Raw genomic sequence first — 18,708 nt, forward strand, 5'->3', positions numbered from 1 at the left:
ACACACACACACACACACACACACACACACACACACGCCCACACACACACACACGCACACACGCACACACACACTCACACACTCACACACATATACACTACTGTACAAATCAGAAGGAAACTTGGCTTTAGATGTCATTTCAGTCAGCAGGATGACCTCCCTCTCTCCACAGTGTCACTCATTCTTTAAAAACTTTCTCCAGACTGGATGGGGAGTGTCTGTGAGTAGAATTTTCCAAGTCCTGCTAAATATCCTTCAATTGGACTTTGACTAGGCCACTGTAACATAAACATGCATTCTGTTACAGATCCGGGTCACTGTAAATACAGTGACCGTCCTGCTTGAGACTGAACTTCCACCACTAGATCCCAGGGAAGCCAAATTAGTTTAAAATTAATCTGAAAAAACTGATCTTTTTTTTTTGAAAGAGCAAACATAAGAAAAATGGTTTGTAAAATTAAGAAAAGATAATTAAGTGTATTTGTTCAAGTCCATTGTGTTTTTATTGCTTTAAATCAAATAAATTAAATAAACATGGTATTGAACAGTTGGACTTTCTAAAGTCTTTGGTGTGTATTCTGATTTACAGACGAGTAACTCAAAACAAGTTAGTCCAAGTTAGACTATTAAATGCAATTTCTGTTCTGGTCTTTCAGTCTCTACTAATGCATAACCCAAAAATAATTGTCAAAACTAAAATGTGACTTAAGATTACTAATAAATGCTGTGATAAAGCCAAAGTTATAACTAGTAACTTTACCAAGGAGTTGAAATTCTGAGTCCCTCAAAAATACTCGGAGCAATTTAAGTTAGCTAAAAAAGGCTCCCGTATTTTGAAATGCTCTGAATTCGAAGCACCAATGTGCCAAGAGGAAGACAATGAAGAAGTAAAGCATGACGGGATTGTATGACCAGCATCTTTAGTCATCACTTCTCTGTAATATCTGGATGAGAAGCGCAGCTGCTTCTTACCGGACACACTTTGCCGATTGGAGTCAGCGTCTCCGTTGCTCGTGTTAGAGTTGCTGGGAGAACTGCTGTCCACTCCACCCAGCAGGGGGCGCAGGTGGCTCACGGACACTTGCTCTATGAAGGAGGTCCCATATTTCCTGAAATACCACCACTCAAAGATCTGAGAAAGGAATAAAAGATGATAGAACGCTTTAGTTAACTCAGAATGAAACAAAGTAATTTCCATCAAATTGAAAAATGTTACAAATCAGAAAATTGGACTTAAAACTTAAAACTAGCACAAGAGAAACTGAAAGCGGCACAAGTAGTTTCATAGCACTTACCAAGTAAACAGGAATAAAATCAAGGAGCTGATAAAACACCTCCTCAGCTAAACAACTTTACCAACGATGAGCAAGTCTTTTCTTTACACAACTTTGTTGTTCTAAACTAACAAACCTCATTAACACGGCCTGATGCATGAACCCAAGTGTGTGCTTCTTCAGTTCTTGAAAATTATCAACTGCAGCTAAAGCAGCTGCTCATCAGTGGAAGTATCAGTTTTATAGTCAGCAGTATGTTGGGTCAGAGGGTCTGAAGACAGTTCAGACATGTTCACAGGGAACCCAACCCAGAAACCTTTGCAGTGCTGAGTTTGAGCTGATTGGTTTCTTCTGTCAACTCAAGTCATTTAAACTGGCTTCAAACACAGCAGCCTCCTCATGGTTACAGAGGAGCAGAAAGAAATGGATTCTATAGGGAATCACAATTAGAATGGATTAAAAATACTCAAAAATCAATTTTTGCCTGCTTAACTTTTTGTAAAATTATGTAGATTTTTAAAGAAAAAGCCAGGCAGCTAAACTAACCTAATGCCGGTAATTTAAGTTCCCAAATTTTATGCACAAATATATTTTTGTTTAAATATAAAATTATGAAATTTGATACAGAATGGAACCATAATTGTTTTCGAAGCAGTGGTGAGCTTTTAGATCCCTAAATTTAAAAAAGTATATATAAATATGTGAGGAGGAAAGAAAGTAAATACAAAAGTATCAAGTTGGACATCGATTTACCGATACCACAAATAATTAGTGGTATAGAGGTAAAGCAATGTCCAGCCTGATGCTTTTGTGTTCAATGAGGTGTTGGAACATTACTCAAGAAATTTTAGTTTATATTGTTGAGGTAGGAAAAGTTTTCAAAATGTTTTCGCAATTGTGATATTTCCGTTAAGCAAGAAACACGATGCTGTGAGAGCTGGTGGATTGTCAGGAAAAAAAAAACAAACAAACAAAAAAAACATCATCCTCCTTTCACTTCCTGTTGTCTTCTTCATGGTTTCCACCAGTAGTGACATCCAGTTGTTGATCACGTGACTGGTATGATGCAAAAAATATTTCCAAAGGAGCGTTGAAATACATCTATTTCGATCTGGCAGAAAAAACTTCATCCTAAGAAAAACTTTTTATCAAAAATAAAAAATAAACTTTTTGTTTTTCCCCCGAAATTGGCGTGTTTCCATTCAGCTAATAAATTTTTCTAATTTCAATTTGCACAATTTTATGGTGAACGGAAATGCAGCTAGTGATGCTCTTGAATGTTTTCCCTTTGTGAATAATCCTCTTTACCTTGGAATGAAAACTCGATGGCCAACAACGACAGTAACTGTTGCTCAAGTCTTTCCTCCATATATTATCCAACTGTATGATGTTCGGAAGAGGTCATTTCTTGGTTCCAATTACACAGTTTCATAAAGGCTTTCAACCGACTTTCCCAAGTCTCTACAGTGAAATTTTTTTTTTCTTTTATAACTTCTCCCTAGATAATTCCTTAAACATTTAACACAGTGACATGTTTAAGTCACTAAACAGTATCACTGAGGCTCAGACATAGAGAAGGCATGAAAAGTCTTAGTTCTCAATTACAGCACCCAGTTCTCCCTTCAGGTTTCCACACATCCATTTGACTTCATTTATTAGTAAATGACACTCTATGAGATTTCTTGGTTTTTGTACAGCTAAGATTGGATTTATTTTTTTTTAGAACCTGGTAAAAATTGGGGATGTAAAACTTTAAAATGAAATGAGCGTATACTTTATTTTTTACTAAGAGTTTTAATGTACAACCATTTACACAATGAAATGACCAAGAGGACCAACACAAACTCCAAATATTACGCCACTGCCTTAACAAAAAACCAAGCCGTTTTCATTTAGTCATCTCAGAGCATGTGCCAAGCTCAAAACCATTTCCAAGCCTCCTACGCAAACTGGCTGAAAGCCTGCAGGGAAGAGAGAGGGAGTTAATTAACAGAAGGACTATTTTAAACTACAGATCAAACACTGCTGTACAGTTTGCTGTCTCTGTAAAAAGACTGAAAAAGGGAAAAATCTAGAAATCAGTGGGTACATAATGTACAGCAGTAAAGATGTTGAATTGCAGTCGGGCGGTCAGACAGGCATCCGTATGCTCCACTGAAGAACAACCAAGAGAAAAGACTTCCAGTCAATGAAGCTTATTATGGCTTTTAAACCACTAAGTGATTCTAACAAATCACCCGTTTGGCTTACAAAGTGCACAAAGGAGCCAATAAAACTTATTTCCCTCCAACGAGATGAATGAGAACGCGAGTTAAAAATCGCACAGTTGTCAAACTGAATATAGGACTTTTATTCTCAGTCGATGCTCCTAGAAATGTATTGCAGAATCTGAAAGCAATAAGAGTCCCAGACATTTTAGCAGAGATGCACCAAGAAATGGTTTGGTGATTGAAACGTGTCGATTTTCAGCTTTTATCCATCCTGATAAATGACTGGTCAGAAACTCTAAAATATCAAATCAGCAAAAAAATCCTGATTTGTATAAAAGTACTATGGTGTAGGTAGGACTGAAAGGATTCCTCGAATGATTCAAGTACCTCAATTATTAAAATTCCTCAAGGAAAATTTGCCTGCCTCGAAGCTTCGTTAATTTATTGCTTATTATTTAGCACACCGTGTTCTGGCCAAAACATTATTTGCGTTGCTCAGAGCTCTGACTTCCGCCTCTGAGTTGTTGACAAATGCTAAGTGTTGGCGGCATAACATCCCATTTTCAAATTCGGCCCGTGGGGATTTTATTGATTAATGATAATACACTACCCGCTTTTCCATTTACCATATAAATGGTAAATGGAAATGGCATAATTTGCATAAATTTGCAAATTTGCATAATTTGCAAATTTAAAAATAAATTTGCTTGATGGAAACTGCAGTTTCGAAAACTCATATTTTGATAAAAAAAAATTTGGAACTAGGATGAGGTGTTTTTATTTTTTAGGTGTATTAAAATTGATTTATTTTGCGAAACTGACATGGAAACACCTTTTTCACATCACAAGTAAGTCACATGATCAACAACTGGACACTGCTACTGGCACAAACCACGAAGAAGACGACAGGAAGTAGGTGGAGAATGATGCCACAGCATGTTTTTAATTATTTATCACATGAACAAACTTATTTTTGTGATTTTAATTGTGTTTCTAATTCAGTGGACACACTGCAATTGCAAAGTCATGTTTTTTCAACATTAGCGAAATATTGACAAAGTTTTGCGCACATGGAAACACAGCTAGTTGCAGTGATTTTTCCAAAGTGTCAATATAGCTGTATAATATATACAATATCAGTAAATATTATCAACCATAACAGCTGTATTAGCATTGAATATCAATATTGTCCTATATTTTATTACTGGTGCATCCCTACATATTTGAATTGTTAAGTACAAATATCTCATATGAAAGTCATCAATGCCTGTTTTAGTGCCGATATGTGAAATCTAAAGACAAGCACAGCTTACCAATATGAGTCCTGATATGAGGGATGAAGTGCCTGTCAGAGCCACGTAGAACTTGGGAGTCAAGGTGTTGAGAAACATGCTTACTACAGAGAAAACACAAAATAACAAGAAGGTACAAGGGTTAGTTCTTCCAAATAAAACAGTCTCTCTTCCAGTCTACAGAGACCTGCTTTAGAAAACATGTTTGTAAGATCAAATGCTGTAGAACTTTTGAAAAGTAGGTCATGTCTACAGAGAAACATCAAAAAGGCTCAAGATTCAAGGATATTTGTAATTCTGGCACAGGACATGTTTCATGCAGAATATCATTTTCATGTTGTGTGTGGCGTTTCCCGGAGAGCCCTGCTGCTCAGATGTGAAATTACATAAGAACCAAGAGAGCAACGTAGAGAGTGAGGAACAAAATGAGAGAGGAAAGGCAGTTGAACTGGGCAATGCAGGGGCAAGGTTACTTTGAGTAGAAAAAAAGCGATTTATAACAAAAATTGAACATTTAGATGGTTAAAATAAAAAAATATATATTTAGATACAGAAATCACGTTGTCAAACTCCAACTAGGCCATAAAAGCATCTTTTACTTTCCCGGAACTTCTTGTTGTATTGTTTGGAATCACTAAGGATGGAAGCAATAGCAAGTGAAAAATGGAAACACCATTTCACCATAACGAGCCACACAAACCTGACCAGGAGGAAGAGAAAACAAGCTGCAGGTGACCCGTCCATATACCACCATATAATTTCCAACTGTATGATGTTCGGAAGAGGACATTTCTTGGTTCCAATTACACAGTTTCATAAAGGCTTTCAACCGACTTTCCCAAGTCTCTTTATCTACAGTGAAAAAAAATATTCTTTTATAACTTCTCCCTAGATAATTCCTTAAACATTTAATGGAGTGACATGTTTAAGTCACTAAACAGAATCACTGAGGCTCAGACATAGAGAAGGCATGAAAAGTCTTAGTTCTCAATTACAATGTAGAAATGTGTAACTTTGAAGCAGCTGGGCTTCCTTAGATCGAAACTTTTTAAATTAATTTGACAAAAACAGTGAATTGAGCTTTAAGCACTGTTTGAGAACTAGGTCTTGTGATTAAATTGAAATGACTCGAGATGACATCTGTTGTGAATTGGCGCTATAGAAATATAACTGAATTGAAGTTAGGGAACAGCATGTCCCCATAGTGTCTGATAAGGTTTGTGTGCGAACTCGGTTTGTTGGTGTGTGAACCTTAAATGTGCTCTGTCTCTTTAACAGTGCTGGCTATGGTGGCGCAGGGGCAAAGCACAACCCATGTATTGAGGCCTTAGTTCTTGTGTCGGTGGTCACAGGTTTGATTCCTGGCCTGGCGACATTTGCTGCATGTCTTCCCCCTCTCTCATAACCCTCTTTCCTGTCGAGCTACTTTCAAATAAAGGCCACAGGAGCCAACAAAACCTTAAAAAAATAATGCTAGCTGTCATCAGCTTTCTAACAGCAGCAAATTGCAGAGTGGGGGAAAAAAAGAGCAAAGTCTCTAATTAAATTGACCAGATTTTATTGATGCAAGAATTTTATTCTTGAAACTGTTTTTATTTTTTGACCCTTGTATTTTACGTGTCTTAATAGAAAAGCTTAGGATCTGCAATTTGTGTGACAACCTAAAAAAGACTGAAAAGGAGTTTTAAATACTATTTCTTTTGCCAATTTGTTTTGTAAATACCATAAAACATATGTTCCTGTGGAATTTAAAAAAAAAGTTTATCAAGGCAAAAACGTTATAATTTAACACTGCGATAAACCAACACTCTCCCACCCATGTTGCAGTTTGTTCAAGTTTTTTTTTTCTGATGTACATAAACTAAAAATTAATAAAACACAAATGGTGAAAAAAATATTGCAATGAAGACATCAGTAGCAATATGTGATATCTCTTTCCTCTCATTTGTGCTTCCATCATTCTGACCTTTAGCATTTTAATGTCAGTGTCTGGTGTGACCTGCTGCTGTGACACCCAACTAGCTAAATATTACATTAGCATGAAAAATTTAAGTTCACAACACTTGGAATACACAATTCCTCCTTATCACCGCATTTTTCACACTAATGCATAATTGTGAGTTTGTTGCATATTTTCAGGGGAAAAAAAGGTGAAAAACATTAGCTTTCAGTGACTGCCAACTCCCACCAGCAGGTGGAAGTAATTCTAGCTTCTACTACATACTCCGCTGCTTCAGTCTTACCTGAAGTCAAGCTATAGTCTGTAATCGTATTGATTGTATCGTATGGGATCGTATCGTATCCCAAGGTATTGAAGAAGAGATAATGAGGAAAAAATATTGCAAGATTCCTGGCAAATATTACCAAAATAATGACTTGGATGCACAAAAAAAATAAATACATTAAAATGGCAAAATCCTGGAGGGTCTGACTGTATTAGCCAACAATTGTTGCACTCCAAATAACTGTGATGTAATATTACACACACCGTCACTGCAATGAAGATATTGTCTTTAAATACAGTCAAGGTATTTAAATGTTAGTTTTACCTGATGGTCCTTAAACAAGGTAGAAAAAGAAATGCTTACATTTACTTTAATTAGTGAAATAATTTTTTTGCCACACTCTCCATTCATAGGACTATAAAACTGGTAAATGTAGAGCTATTCATTAGAGTTGTTGAGATAAAATTTTATATATACAGTGCAGTATGACAATTCTTAATACTTTATCCCTCTAATTAGCCCAGTCTTTAGCCTTGTACATATGGGTGGGGATATAAGGTTATGTTGCCTCTTTATTAAGTATTGCGGACGGGAGCAGACGCCACTCAGATAGCCTGGCCTTATGCAAACACAGACAAACATGTGCATAAATTAAGTGCAGCTGGATAGCTATTCAGAGTAGTGAAGTGGAGCCTCTCACTCCTACAGAGAAGGCCATTCTGAGCGGCTTGCAGTAAAACCCTCCTCACAGCTGCCTCTGGTCTGAAGTTAGAAGAGGACGCTGCTGTCTGCCTGATGAATGATTTCTAATTAAATCACCCTACGAACCATAATTAGACACAACAGTTTATCCACATTACCCAAAGAACAGGGCGCAGAGCAAACTATACGTACGCATATTTCATTTATTAACAGCTTTGACGACATACCATTTATGCTCTTCATCTCTTTCAGTGCAACATTTTTCAAGTCAAAATCCTAAAGATTTAAAGACTTCAGTAGCTCAGTTTGATCAGTAAAGTTGGAGAACAAAATGTACTTTTCAACATGTCTTATTTTGAACTGAACGTGTGTTAGTGTTTCTACATAAAGTAATCATTCAACCCAGTACATAAAAACTTGCTCATGTTAAACCTTAACGTTTACGTCTTCATTTCTGTTGCCACTGTCTACAAAAGCTACTGCAGATTTTGAAACAAAAATATTTGTGTCACATGTGGGCAACACAAATATTTGTTAATTACTTTTCAGATTACATTTATACTTCAAAAAGGCCTTTATTCTGCATTTTTGCAGATTTTGACAAAACCCTTGAATCACGTAATTCAGCTATGAAGAGGCTTCCTAATGAGCCATACATTCGAATGCTTATCCACCCTTTGCTAGGTTTCCTGCACAACATTCATGTGCAGTACTACACACCAGAAGCAGGCTGAAGGCTACAAAAAGCATGTGGTTGAAGTGTAACATGCTATGGAACATTTAGCTAAGATATCAGTGGAGATCCAAGTATGACTTGTTTTACTGGACTGCTTTGAGAAACATTTGAGTTAGAATTATGTTCTAAAGTTCTCCTTCACCCTCAATCTCTAGGGTGGATGAAGCCACCACTCCATTGAGTTCATGTTGGTTAGAAAGGAGGATAAGATGATGCATTTAAAGACAGAGCACATCAGACAGATTCAGGACTAAATGTCAGCAGAGACAGCGGGAGAAGTGACCTTTCCACAAGACGCTACAAATGGCAAACTGCTGGTCTGAAGAGAATGATAAAAGACACGCACTTAACCAGCTATGTGACCATAACGTGTGACCATACTAGTGCTAGAAAGAGACTCTGTATGAATCAATGACAATTTACATCAGATGAAAATATTTTATCTGCTTAATACATCAGCTTATCACCATCACCAGGATTGCTTTAAGGTGGTATCTTCTGTTTAGATTGTTTTTGAAAACTGAAATATAAAAAAGGAGAGAAAAAAAGAACAGTTTACTTTAAGGTATGAAATCTAACCCTGGACTTCCATTCAGAACTAGCATCTTGACCAAAACAAACCCCACTGAACTGCAAACTTCAAGCAGCCCCATTTATTCCAGAAACATACACCTGAAGAGAACACTCTGGAGAGTTCCCTTCAGACAAAAGCTGAAGGTCTACAAGAACACACACCCACAGTCAGAGCACCTGCTGCATACGGATTGCTGCAAAGGCAGACTGATAATGATACAGAGTATTATTACCCAACCACAGGGTGTGCACAATAATTACACAATGAAGTTTTTTGAGCACATCATCATTTTTAGGTATAATTTTTAACTCCAAGCTGGATAAACTTCAATGCTTAATGGGTTTAAGAGTAGCAGGTGGTGTGTTTCTGTGTAATGAGGGAGGATGTGGCCTAAAGAGGTCAATGCCCTATTTCATAATTATTATGAAATGTGCATAATTATTAGCCAGCTTTTTTTTCTTTAAGTAAACTGGGCCAAAAACAGAGATTTAACCGACTCTGAAAAATAAAAAAAATAACCACAAGTCTTTAAGATGGTGCAGGACCCTTGATATTGATTACAGAATCATCAAACGTTTTGTTGAAAATAGTCAACAGGGTCACAGGAAATGTGTTGAGAACAAGAGACACCAAAGATACGGGAACAATCAAACCTGAAGTGACCAGAAAGCCATAATCCTCCAGTTCTGTCATATACCAGAACTGCAAACTATCTGGAGCAGCTTTTAGTACCAGATGTTCAGAGCTCAGAGACTTGGCCATGGTAAGCCATTCATTTGTAACAGGTGTGGAAAAAGCAGTACTTCATCTAGAAGTAGCACGATAGCTAACCATAACCCGATCCTCCCTGAAAGTTTGTTGCATCATCAGCTTGTTGTGCTACTCGATCATTGATGCTCAAACAAGCTCTCCATCCAAGTCTGGCTAAACTTGAGCTGTTTTCACCAAGAACTACTAGCCACATTCTGTGTCCCATTGTGAAAAGCTGATAGAGACATATCCCAAAACATTTGTAGATCTAATTACAGTAAAAAGTGGTTCTACAAAGCAAATGACTCCAGCAGGATTATAGACACACAAAGCCCTGTGTCATGATCGGATTAATTCATTTGTATCCAAATGTTCAAATGTATAAATCATACATTTGGATTATTTAATCCTCAATGTGATGAAGGAATTTTACTCATGTAAACATAGGTAATGATTACAATTTTATTTTTGTTATATGACAGTGCCATCCAATATGCTGATTTATCCATCTACATCTATCAAAATAAAATTAGGTATTTCCATCTCAACATCAAGGTTTTATTGAAAAAGTTTCTTCTGGCTGATATCTGCTGTTTTGGGGAATTAAATAACAGAATTTTATATTTTTAAATCAATGAATTGATTAGTTTATCAATCAATTTTTTTTATTATTCAGGGAAGCTGTAGGTTGTTTAAGGCTTTTGTTTTATCAAGTCGCAATAGTTCCTATTTGTAATTATTGTCTGTGACCACAGAGAACAAAGAAAAACATCTAATTACACGGCAACAGCAGATAAATACAAGGTTTATTCTCGGCCTGCTCAACAAGCCGCAATGTAAACAGAGATATCTGCAATAGCTGGTATATCCCTCACACACATGGGCACTAAACTCAGACACATCCACACACACACACACACAAACACAGTGAATCAGCGGGCCGTCACCTACACACTGAGCAAACCCCTCGCTTCATGAATATCAATGCTCAATGTACAGAAGCACCTGCTGTACAGCATGAAAAGGCCATTTCAAGGGTGAACATCACAAACACAAGCGCCCGAGAATTCCTCACCATACACAGCGTGCCAGCTGCAGACCAAATTCAGCCACATCACTTACCCTCCATTCCACTAAACGTCTAGACACCAGGCATTCAGGGGACATGTTAGTTAGAGGGAGCCCCCAGCCTGGTGTACCTTGGCTTCCCCGAGCTTGGCCACTGCATGTGTGTGTGTGACAGGAGGCCCATTCAAGTGGAAGCTGGTTCTGACCCGCTCTATCCCCCGGTAACCCCACAAAAACCATACAGTGGGGGGTGGCGTGTAGCTACCCGTCTGGCCAATCAATAACGTGGATTTTAATGAAGCAGGGCAGGGGTGGGGTGCATCTTAGTCAACCCTCCTGTGGGGGTAACCATGACAACCTAGAAACGGCTTCAGATTTCACGCCTACAGAAGATTCCTCTTGCAACCAAAATTTCAATAAATATATATATTTTTTTTCTTAGTCCTCAGACCCAACACAAATATACAGACCGATTCAGATCTGTCTGGACCACCGATGCAGGGTTACAGAATAAGACCTTTGTTGCCATATTGCTTACACTTGCATCAAGATCTTTGCATACACGCACATGCCTTTTTTTTCTACTGTCTGAGGTAGAAATGCAACTTTTTGATTAATGAGATGACCTAAAGCTGACTGCTCTTGTTGATGGGATAACAATGAATTGATATGCAGCCCTTTGCTCAAAAGTCTGAGTTTTCTCTTGTGTCAAGACATGACACGAAAGGCTGACATGACATGAAAGGCTAAATTCTTCATACGCTGAATTTAAAAAATAGTTCAATATTAACATTATATTGTATCAGCTCTATTAAACACTTAAACTTAAGACATATTTATAAAATATAACAAAACAGGAACCACTTGCGTTGCTGAGTAGAAAAAAAAAAGAAAATAATAAAGTATAGGAAAAAATGAATTTCTCATGAACAGAAAGGTTTTCATACAGAAAGGGTCCAAATCCATCTGCCTTATCTATTCCAGAACCAGTGTTGATGTGTTTTTGGGATTGCTATCCAGTAGGAAACCCCAATAGTGTCAAAGTTTTAACAATTTCACTATAGATTTAAATGCTTCATACAGCAGAAATAGGCCCACATCATGATACCACCACCACTACCAGTATACAGTTCATGGCAGGTTTGAAGGTTGGTCTATGGGTTGTTCCTATATGTGCTAGTGATTATTTTAGGAGTCAAAGTTTAACAACAACACAGAAAAGATGTACAAGTGTCTGTTCAGTTGACTGGTATTTAAAGCGGATGCTGAAGACTTTGAAACTTGTGTAAATCTACATTTATCTTTCTTAATTAAAATTGTATGTTGCATAATCAACGCCCCCAGAAAAAAGAACTGTATGTTCAAATGAATCAGTATTAAAGTACTAATAACTGTAAGCAAATAAAGGGGAAAAAGCAGCGTTTGAATCGGTAACAGACTAAAACCCTTATGCTGATAAAAATGACACAAGCCATTGTATCAGAATGTGATCCAAGAAAGATGTTGAAAATGCATAAAAGACAGGGTTTTACCAAAAACCTCTCATCAACATCCAAGTTTTAGGCTTACTTAACCTTCAGCTCTACAAGAGCTAAAGGGACAAAAATAGCAGAAGTCAGCAGTTACCACAGAAACCCAATCGCTCTGGCGTTTTGCAGTTCTTACAGGGGTTACCCCAGCAACTGAGACAGCTGGTTGCCGTCAGAAAGCTTCGATCAAATGGCCATCTTCAAATGGCATCTTAGTTTTCCTTTGAGCACCAGCAAAGGAGCAAACAAACGCAGGACTAACTCAGGAGTTCCTTCCATTCAAAGCCCATTAACAGCTTAGCACTGATGTGATGTGATCTTGGCTGGGAACTGAGAAAATATCATCTAGCTCTAAAACAAAAAAACACTATAAGCACCCAGTTAGGGTGAAAGCCAAAAAGGAAAAGACAAGCCTAGGAGGAAATAAAAACAAATAAGCAAATACCAAGAAGCTAAGTATCAAGGGACAGCTAAATGCTGAAGGAAAGGAAGCTTTTTTTTTTTTTTAATAGACCTGAAACACTTGTGTGACTCAGCCTCACACAAACAGAGAAGAATAATAAATCTCTGATCACCTTGAGAAATACCACTGGTGAAAGAAAATGTGGCGCATTGTAGGACTATTGGATATAAATGTGCTAATAATGGACGATGGAAGCAAAGTTGTAGCAAAAGTAAAGAATGTTGATGCTTACTGAAAAATGGTGAGACTCAATTAAAATTTTTAAACAAATATATTTGTTGTTTTTAATTTGATAATTAGGTTATTCAACCATCAGATTGGTGCAAAGTGATACTATACCCATTGAGCTTTTAAGTGTTTCAGGATCTTCTTTAAAAATGTGGACTGTGGACGCCAACATTGACATTGGGGACGTCTGTGCTGCTGCAACATGTTTAGCACTGAGGTACTATTTTAGGTTTGAATAGTTTCGCTGATGGGCTAACTGCTTTTAGCACAACTTGAACACAACAATAGTGTTTTGCACCATCCCACCAGTTCATTTTGTGAAGCAAAAATGATTAATCATTAACCTCCAGTAGGAGAGAAGCAGGTTGGTCGTCCGACGTCATTGTTCGAGGATGTCACTTGGGCATCAGATTTACAGGTGTACCAGCAACACACCAATACAAAGTTCTGCCCAGAACTTTCGTGTATTTTATATTATATTATATTATATACATCTCAATTGTGTTAACATTTTTAAATGTGTTCAAACCTATTCTTTATTTATAAATAAATATAAACAACTTACATTTTCTTGCAAATAAATCCTAACAAATAATTAAATGAACTTGGTATGTAGTATGTTAACTTAAATAACCGTAAATACATTTCATTATTGCTGATTGAAGGCCATCTACCTGAATTTGTCTTCAATAAAGTCAAATAAGGAAAGAAAAAGAATAGCCTCATGCTTCCTTCCAGGTTAACTAATTCCTGTTTGAGTTACAGCCTCCAATAAATCTAAAATGATTTATTTTCCAATTATTGTTTTCTTTTGTTCGTTTTAGTAAGGATGCTTTGCTGCTCATATGTCACATTTAATATATTAAAATGAAAGAGTCTGTAATATAAACTCTACTCTGCTTCTTTATGCATGGATAAGAAATGAAAGTGAAGTTGGAGGAAAGTGAATATTAGTTAGCCCAACAAAAAAAAGAAGCTTTGGTGCAGATTGATACTGCATACTGTTTTAACCGTTGGTTTCATGAGAATCGAGACATATTAGTATATTTACATTTAAAAAAGTAATATTCAATAATTTAGAACATATGTTACACCACGAACTTTGTCAGATTAAAAGTTTATTTTAAAAATAACCTAAAAACCATCATAATTAACAGAAATAAAGGTTTCTGTGTGGAATTAATCTATATAATGTGTTTCAGTTGGTGAATTGAATTACTAAAATGAATCAACTAAATAATCTAAATTTATTCAGTGGGTCTGTAGTCAAATGGATTTATTGGTGCTTTCTAGTTTCATAGTTGCATTTCAGTGTATCCAGTGAACAAGCAAAACTTATTTGCTAATGGATTTTATTTTAAAAAACCGTGTGGGGGGGGGGATACAAACATGGTTTTGTCCTGACAACCTGAGTTATTTTCACTATCATGAGGTGTTTATAATTAAAGTCACTAGGAGAACAAAAGGACTAAGCAGCATCTAGAAAGAATAATGTGCTGTTTTGCAGAATTTATGGACTATTATGCTTAAAAGATTCTACTCAAAAGCAGGAGCTAAAATAAAGACCTTATAAAGGGTGTTATAAGAATGAACGGCTGCACAAAAACAAAACTAGAACTGTGTTCAAAGGATAAAAGAATTTTGGCACAAATAAGTTGTGTTCCTTATTTAGCTCATTCTCATGTTTGTGTTCTGTATTTATGTTCTGGTCAAAGTTGTTATCTATAGTTGGTTTTTTTCTCCATAGATCTTGAAACTTAAGTTCTGTGTTATAGTGACTTCCTGATTTTATGTTCCTGTTTTCTAACTTTTGGTTGCTATCTTGAATGTTTCTGTTGCTTGTGTTGCTGGGTTGTTTTCTGTTGCTGGTTTGTAGACTTTCCTGGTTTCTGTGACTTTGTTTCTCTCGTTCAGAGTGGATTTATCAGTCATTCATTCCCTCAGTACTTTCCTGCTTCAGTAATCAGCTACTTGGTTCCTAGTATGCTATCCCCGCTCCCTGGTCTTTTGCAGCCAAGCTCAGTCAACTTTCGGGTTTACTCTTGAAGTTTTCATTGAGTTTCCGCTTGAAATGTCTTGATTTATAATTCTTTGCTCTGGAAGCTAGCTTCTGTGTTTGTTCAGTTAATTTTTTTTTAATGAACAAGTTTTCTTTCAACAGCCATCTTCCATTGACTGTTATGCGTCATGAAGTACATTCACTCAATTCAAACCCAACCCTTAACTCAAAAACAGTACTTCCTCTTATGGGCCTCTGACATAACAAGATGTAGGTCCTCATAATGTAGTATTTGTTGGAAATTTGTCTGTGAAGCATGACCCCTAATTCTTTGTGGAAATGCCCCTATTCGCCTATTTTTTGTAAAGCATATCTAAAATATTTGAAAGAAAATATAGTATAAGAAATATTTAATCACAAAGCTATTTGAGACACTATTGGCTGCCAATAGTGGCCAATCTAGATCTGCCAATTATTTTCCTTGGCGCTAATCGGCTGAGCCACCAAGAGTTCAAGTTTGAAATAAAATCAGTTCCTGTAGACAAGATATTTTCCCAGCCACTGATCTGCACCGTTATTGCATAAAAACATGTAATGCTATAAAAAAAAAAATCATATAAGTAATATACTAATAATTGAACAATATATTATAACAGTGCAATATAATATTTGAATTGTAAGAACATGAATTTATTTTATTTACTGTTAACAGTATTCACCATACAGCCAGGAGAGTCACATGATCAGGGCTAATTTACAAGTATTGGGATACAAGTATGGTAACACGGGAGAATGAAGGGAAGACTCTCATAATCCCACTACAACAACTGGGAATTCTAAAAGTAGTGTGACTTGGTCCATCTATAAACATTAATACATCTGGGGAAAATCTTGTCCTTTAGCCAAATATGCTCTCTGTGTGAAGAGTCCTGCCAAAATTAGGCACAATCAGAAATAAAAATGGTTTGATAGGTAATTTATGTGCTGAATCCAAGACATAAAAAATAAGAACATTCATTACTCTATCAAGCTATTTGTTTATTTGACACACACCAACAAGTAGTCAAACCCAAAATAACAATGAACTTAAGCCAAACAGCAGAACTGTTGAGACAAACACACACAGAGAAGGTTACCAAATGACAAATTTTGCTGAAGGATAAATTGTCCCAGAAATTATTGCGATAAATGATATTATAATTTTTTTAGAACAGCAAGAAAGGGAGGAGTTACTTGATGATTGATCTACTGCTTATTGAGACTAACCTATATGTACATAGAAATGCAAAAAAGAACAAGGAAAAAAGTTGAGCTGCACAAAAAGCTCAACAAATGTCTAGACCTAAACATGCCGGGAAAGCTTTGTTGGAACTGTAAGGAAGATGTGCAAAACTTACAGCCTGAAGAAAAGTGAGGACAAATCCTCCAGCATTACATGAAAAAGTGTCCATAATTAACCAGAAAGAACTTTATCCTGATTTAAAAAATAGAAACACGAATGAATTATTCATATTAAAACACAATATTTTCAGTTTCTTTGTTTTGTGTTTATTTTCATTAATGTAATATACCTCATCATTTATCTCGTACTCTAATGTGAAATAAATCTCTATTAAAAAAAATGGAAACACACATCCACAAGGAAAAGGTTTTCCTTACATACTGTTGACATGCTAATTTCCAAAGCTTTGAAGATTTTCTTTGATTTTATTCCAGAGGTGGCGCAGCGGTGAGAGGCTTCAAGTCCCATCCTCAGTTCCTATGTTGCAAGTCTTTTCCTCACTTCCTGTCATATTACTGTCAATAAAGTTATGCAGTTACTGTTGCATTTATATTTTGAGATTTATTATGTCACATTAAAAGTTTTGTATGAATTTATTTATGACGAAACATAAAGATACCAGCCCAAGTGTAGGTATCTACATGTTCAAAAATAAGTGACTTTTAATGAACATAGCAATCTACACTATTGACTAGTGTTAAAAAAAAAAAAATATATATATATANTTAAAAACAAGTTTTTGTCTAAATTAAGGTGAATTCATGGTTCCTTTTTCCACATAATGTAACCGGTAGTGTTTATGATAAAAAATAAATAAATAATAATTATGTGATCAGTATCGGTGTATCGGCCATCATGGGTGATCGGTATCGGTATCGGCAGGAAAAAAACCTGATCGGCACATCTCTAATTATAACAGTGCAATATAATATTTGAATTGTAAGAACATGAATTTATTTTATTTTATTTTACTTTGGGATCAAAAAAGTATTTTTGAATTTGAAAAGTTTTTATTCTAATTTATACTAAACCCAAGATAAATTTATCCTTTCCTTCTATGAAATAATTATGTGGCTGTCAGGAGAATTTCTCAGAATGAAATACGGTAAAATAAATACATACACCCTTATACATCAAAAGGTTTTACAATGTAGGACATAAAAATGTCCTTAGAAATCTAAAATATGTTATCATCTTTATCAGATAAATAAAAACACATAACACATCAAACCCACAACATCAGGTAACAGAAATCTTTCGTACCTCTGTAGAAAAGCTAACGGAAAGTACATCTTCACTAGTAAACAGTAGATAAAGAGAGAAGTTTTACAAAATGTTGGTCTGCTGGGTTCATGTGTGTGTGTTTCCTCTATTTATGCTTAAATAACGTTTTTTTCAGTGTTGCACTGACAGGTATAATGAGCTAATCAGATGCACCGTTCCACCAGGTGTTTGCTTATTGCTGCTGGCTAGTCTGAAGGAGCTGAGTGGGGGAGTCATGGGGATGGCTGATCTGTGAGGAGGAAGCTCAGAAACTCTAGCTCCCAGGAGGTAAATTTAAAGATTGCTTTAAACAAAATTCTGATATGGGGATGAATAGTTTTATATCAGAACCTTCCATTCTGGGTTTAACTTCTCATGTGTCTCGTTGATTTTTTTTAAAAACTGTTTTAATGTCTGATGTCTCCGAGAAGTTTCACCAGCTGTGGTCAGACCATGAACTCTGAAAACATACTAATATACATTATTACTCTCCTGATCCAGGTGTTTTGCACAGCTGAATGGTTGCCATGGAGATTTGAGGATTTCTAAAACATGCATGAAAAAAATCAAGACAATACTCCAGCTATGCTTTTGATGAGTGATTATTATTATTATTATTATCACTACTAACATGATGTAAAGTTAAAAATACTACTCTGTAGTATTGTTTTCTCTTTGTTGTACTGCAGCCTTGTCCCCTCTTCTAAGACACATTTCTCCCATGGGAGAGAAATTGTCTTTACTCGTCTTTAAAAAGTCCATTTTACATAATACTGCCCCTTAAGGACAATTGTTATGAATGATGTTGGAGAGCTAATGATTTAGATTATTGTGTAACAACAGGATCTGGGGCCTCATGTGCATAGGGTGCCCATATACAAAAACCTTCAACTATGGTTTCAGAGCATTTTCTAAGCCCCTGAATGCCTCTGTTAACAGTATTCACAATAAAACTTTTTTTTTAACCATACAGCCAAGAGAGTCACATGATCAGGGCTAATTTACAAGTATTGGGATACAAGTATGGTAACACAGGAGAATGAAGAGAATACGCTCATAATCCCACGACAATAACTGGGAATTCTAAAAGTAGTGTGACTTGGTCCATCTATA

At 36.2% G+C, this 18,708-nt stretch overlaps 1 protein-coding gene across 6 annotated transcripts in view; it reads right to left on the minus strand.

Moving 5' to 3' along the window:
- Window positions 1–18,708, minus strand: part of LOC103149397 (suppressor of tumorigenicity 7 protein homolog) — a 39,698-nt gene that overhangs the window by 9,449 nt on the left and 11,541 nt on the right. For all 6 annotated transcript variants that reach the window (XM_016679886.1, XM_016679882.1, XM_016679883.1 and 3 more), the window contains 2 exons: window positions 4,798–4,880; window positions 973–1,132 (listed from right to left, as the gene is read on the minus strand). In XM_016679886.1, the coding sequence (XP_016535372.1) occupies window positions 973–1,132; window positions 4,798–4,875 (238 nt within the window). In that variant the 5' untranslated portion in view covers window positions 4,876–4,880. The remainder of the gene's footprint in view (window positions 1–972; window positions 1,133–4,797; window positions 4,881–18,708) is intronic.

The sequence above is a fragment of the Poecilia formosa genome, unplaced genomic scaffold (assembly GCF_000485575.1).
Source record: "Poecilia formosa unplaced genomic scaffold, Poecilia_formosa-5.1.2 Scaffold224, whole genome shotgun sequence".
Taxonomy (NCBI): domain Eukaryota; kingdom Metazoa; phylum Chordata; class Actinopteri; order Cyprinodontiformes; family Poeciliidae; genus Poecilia; species Poecilia formosa.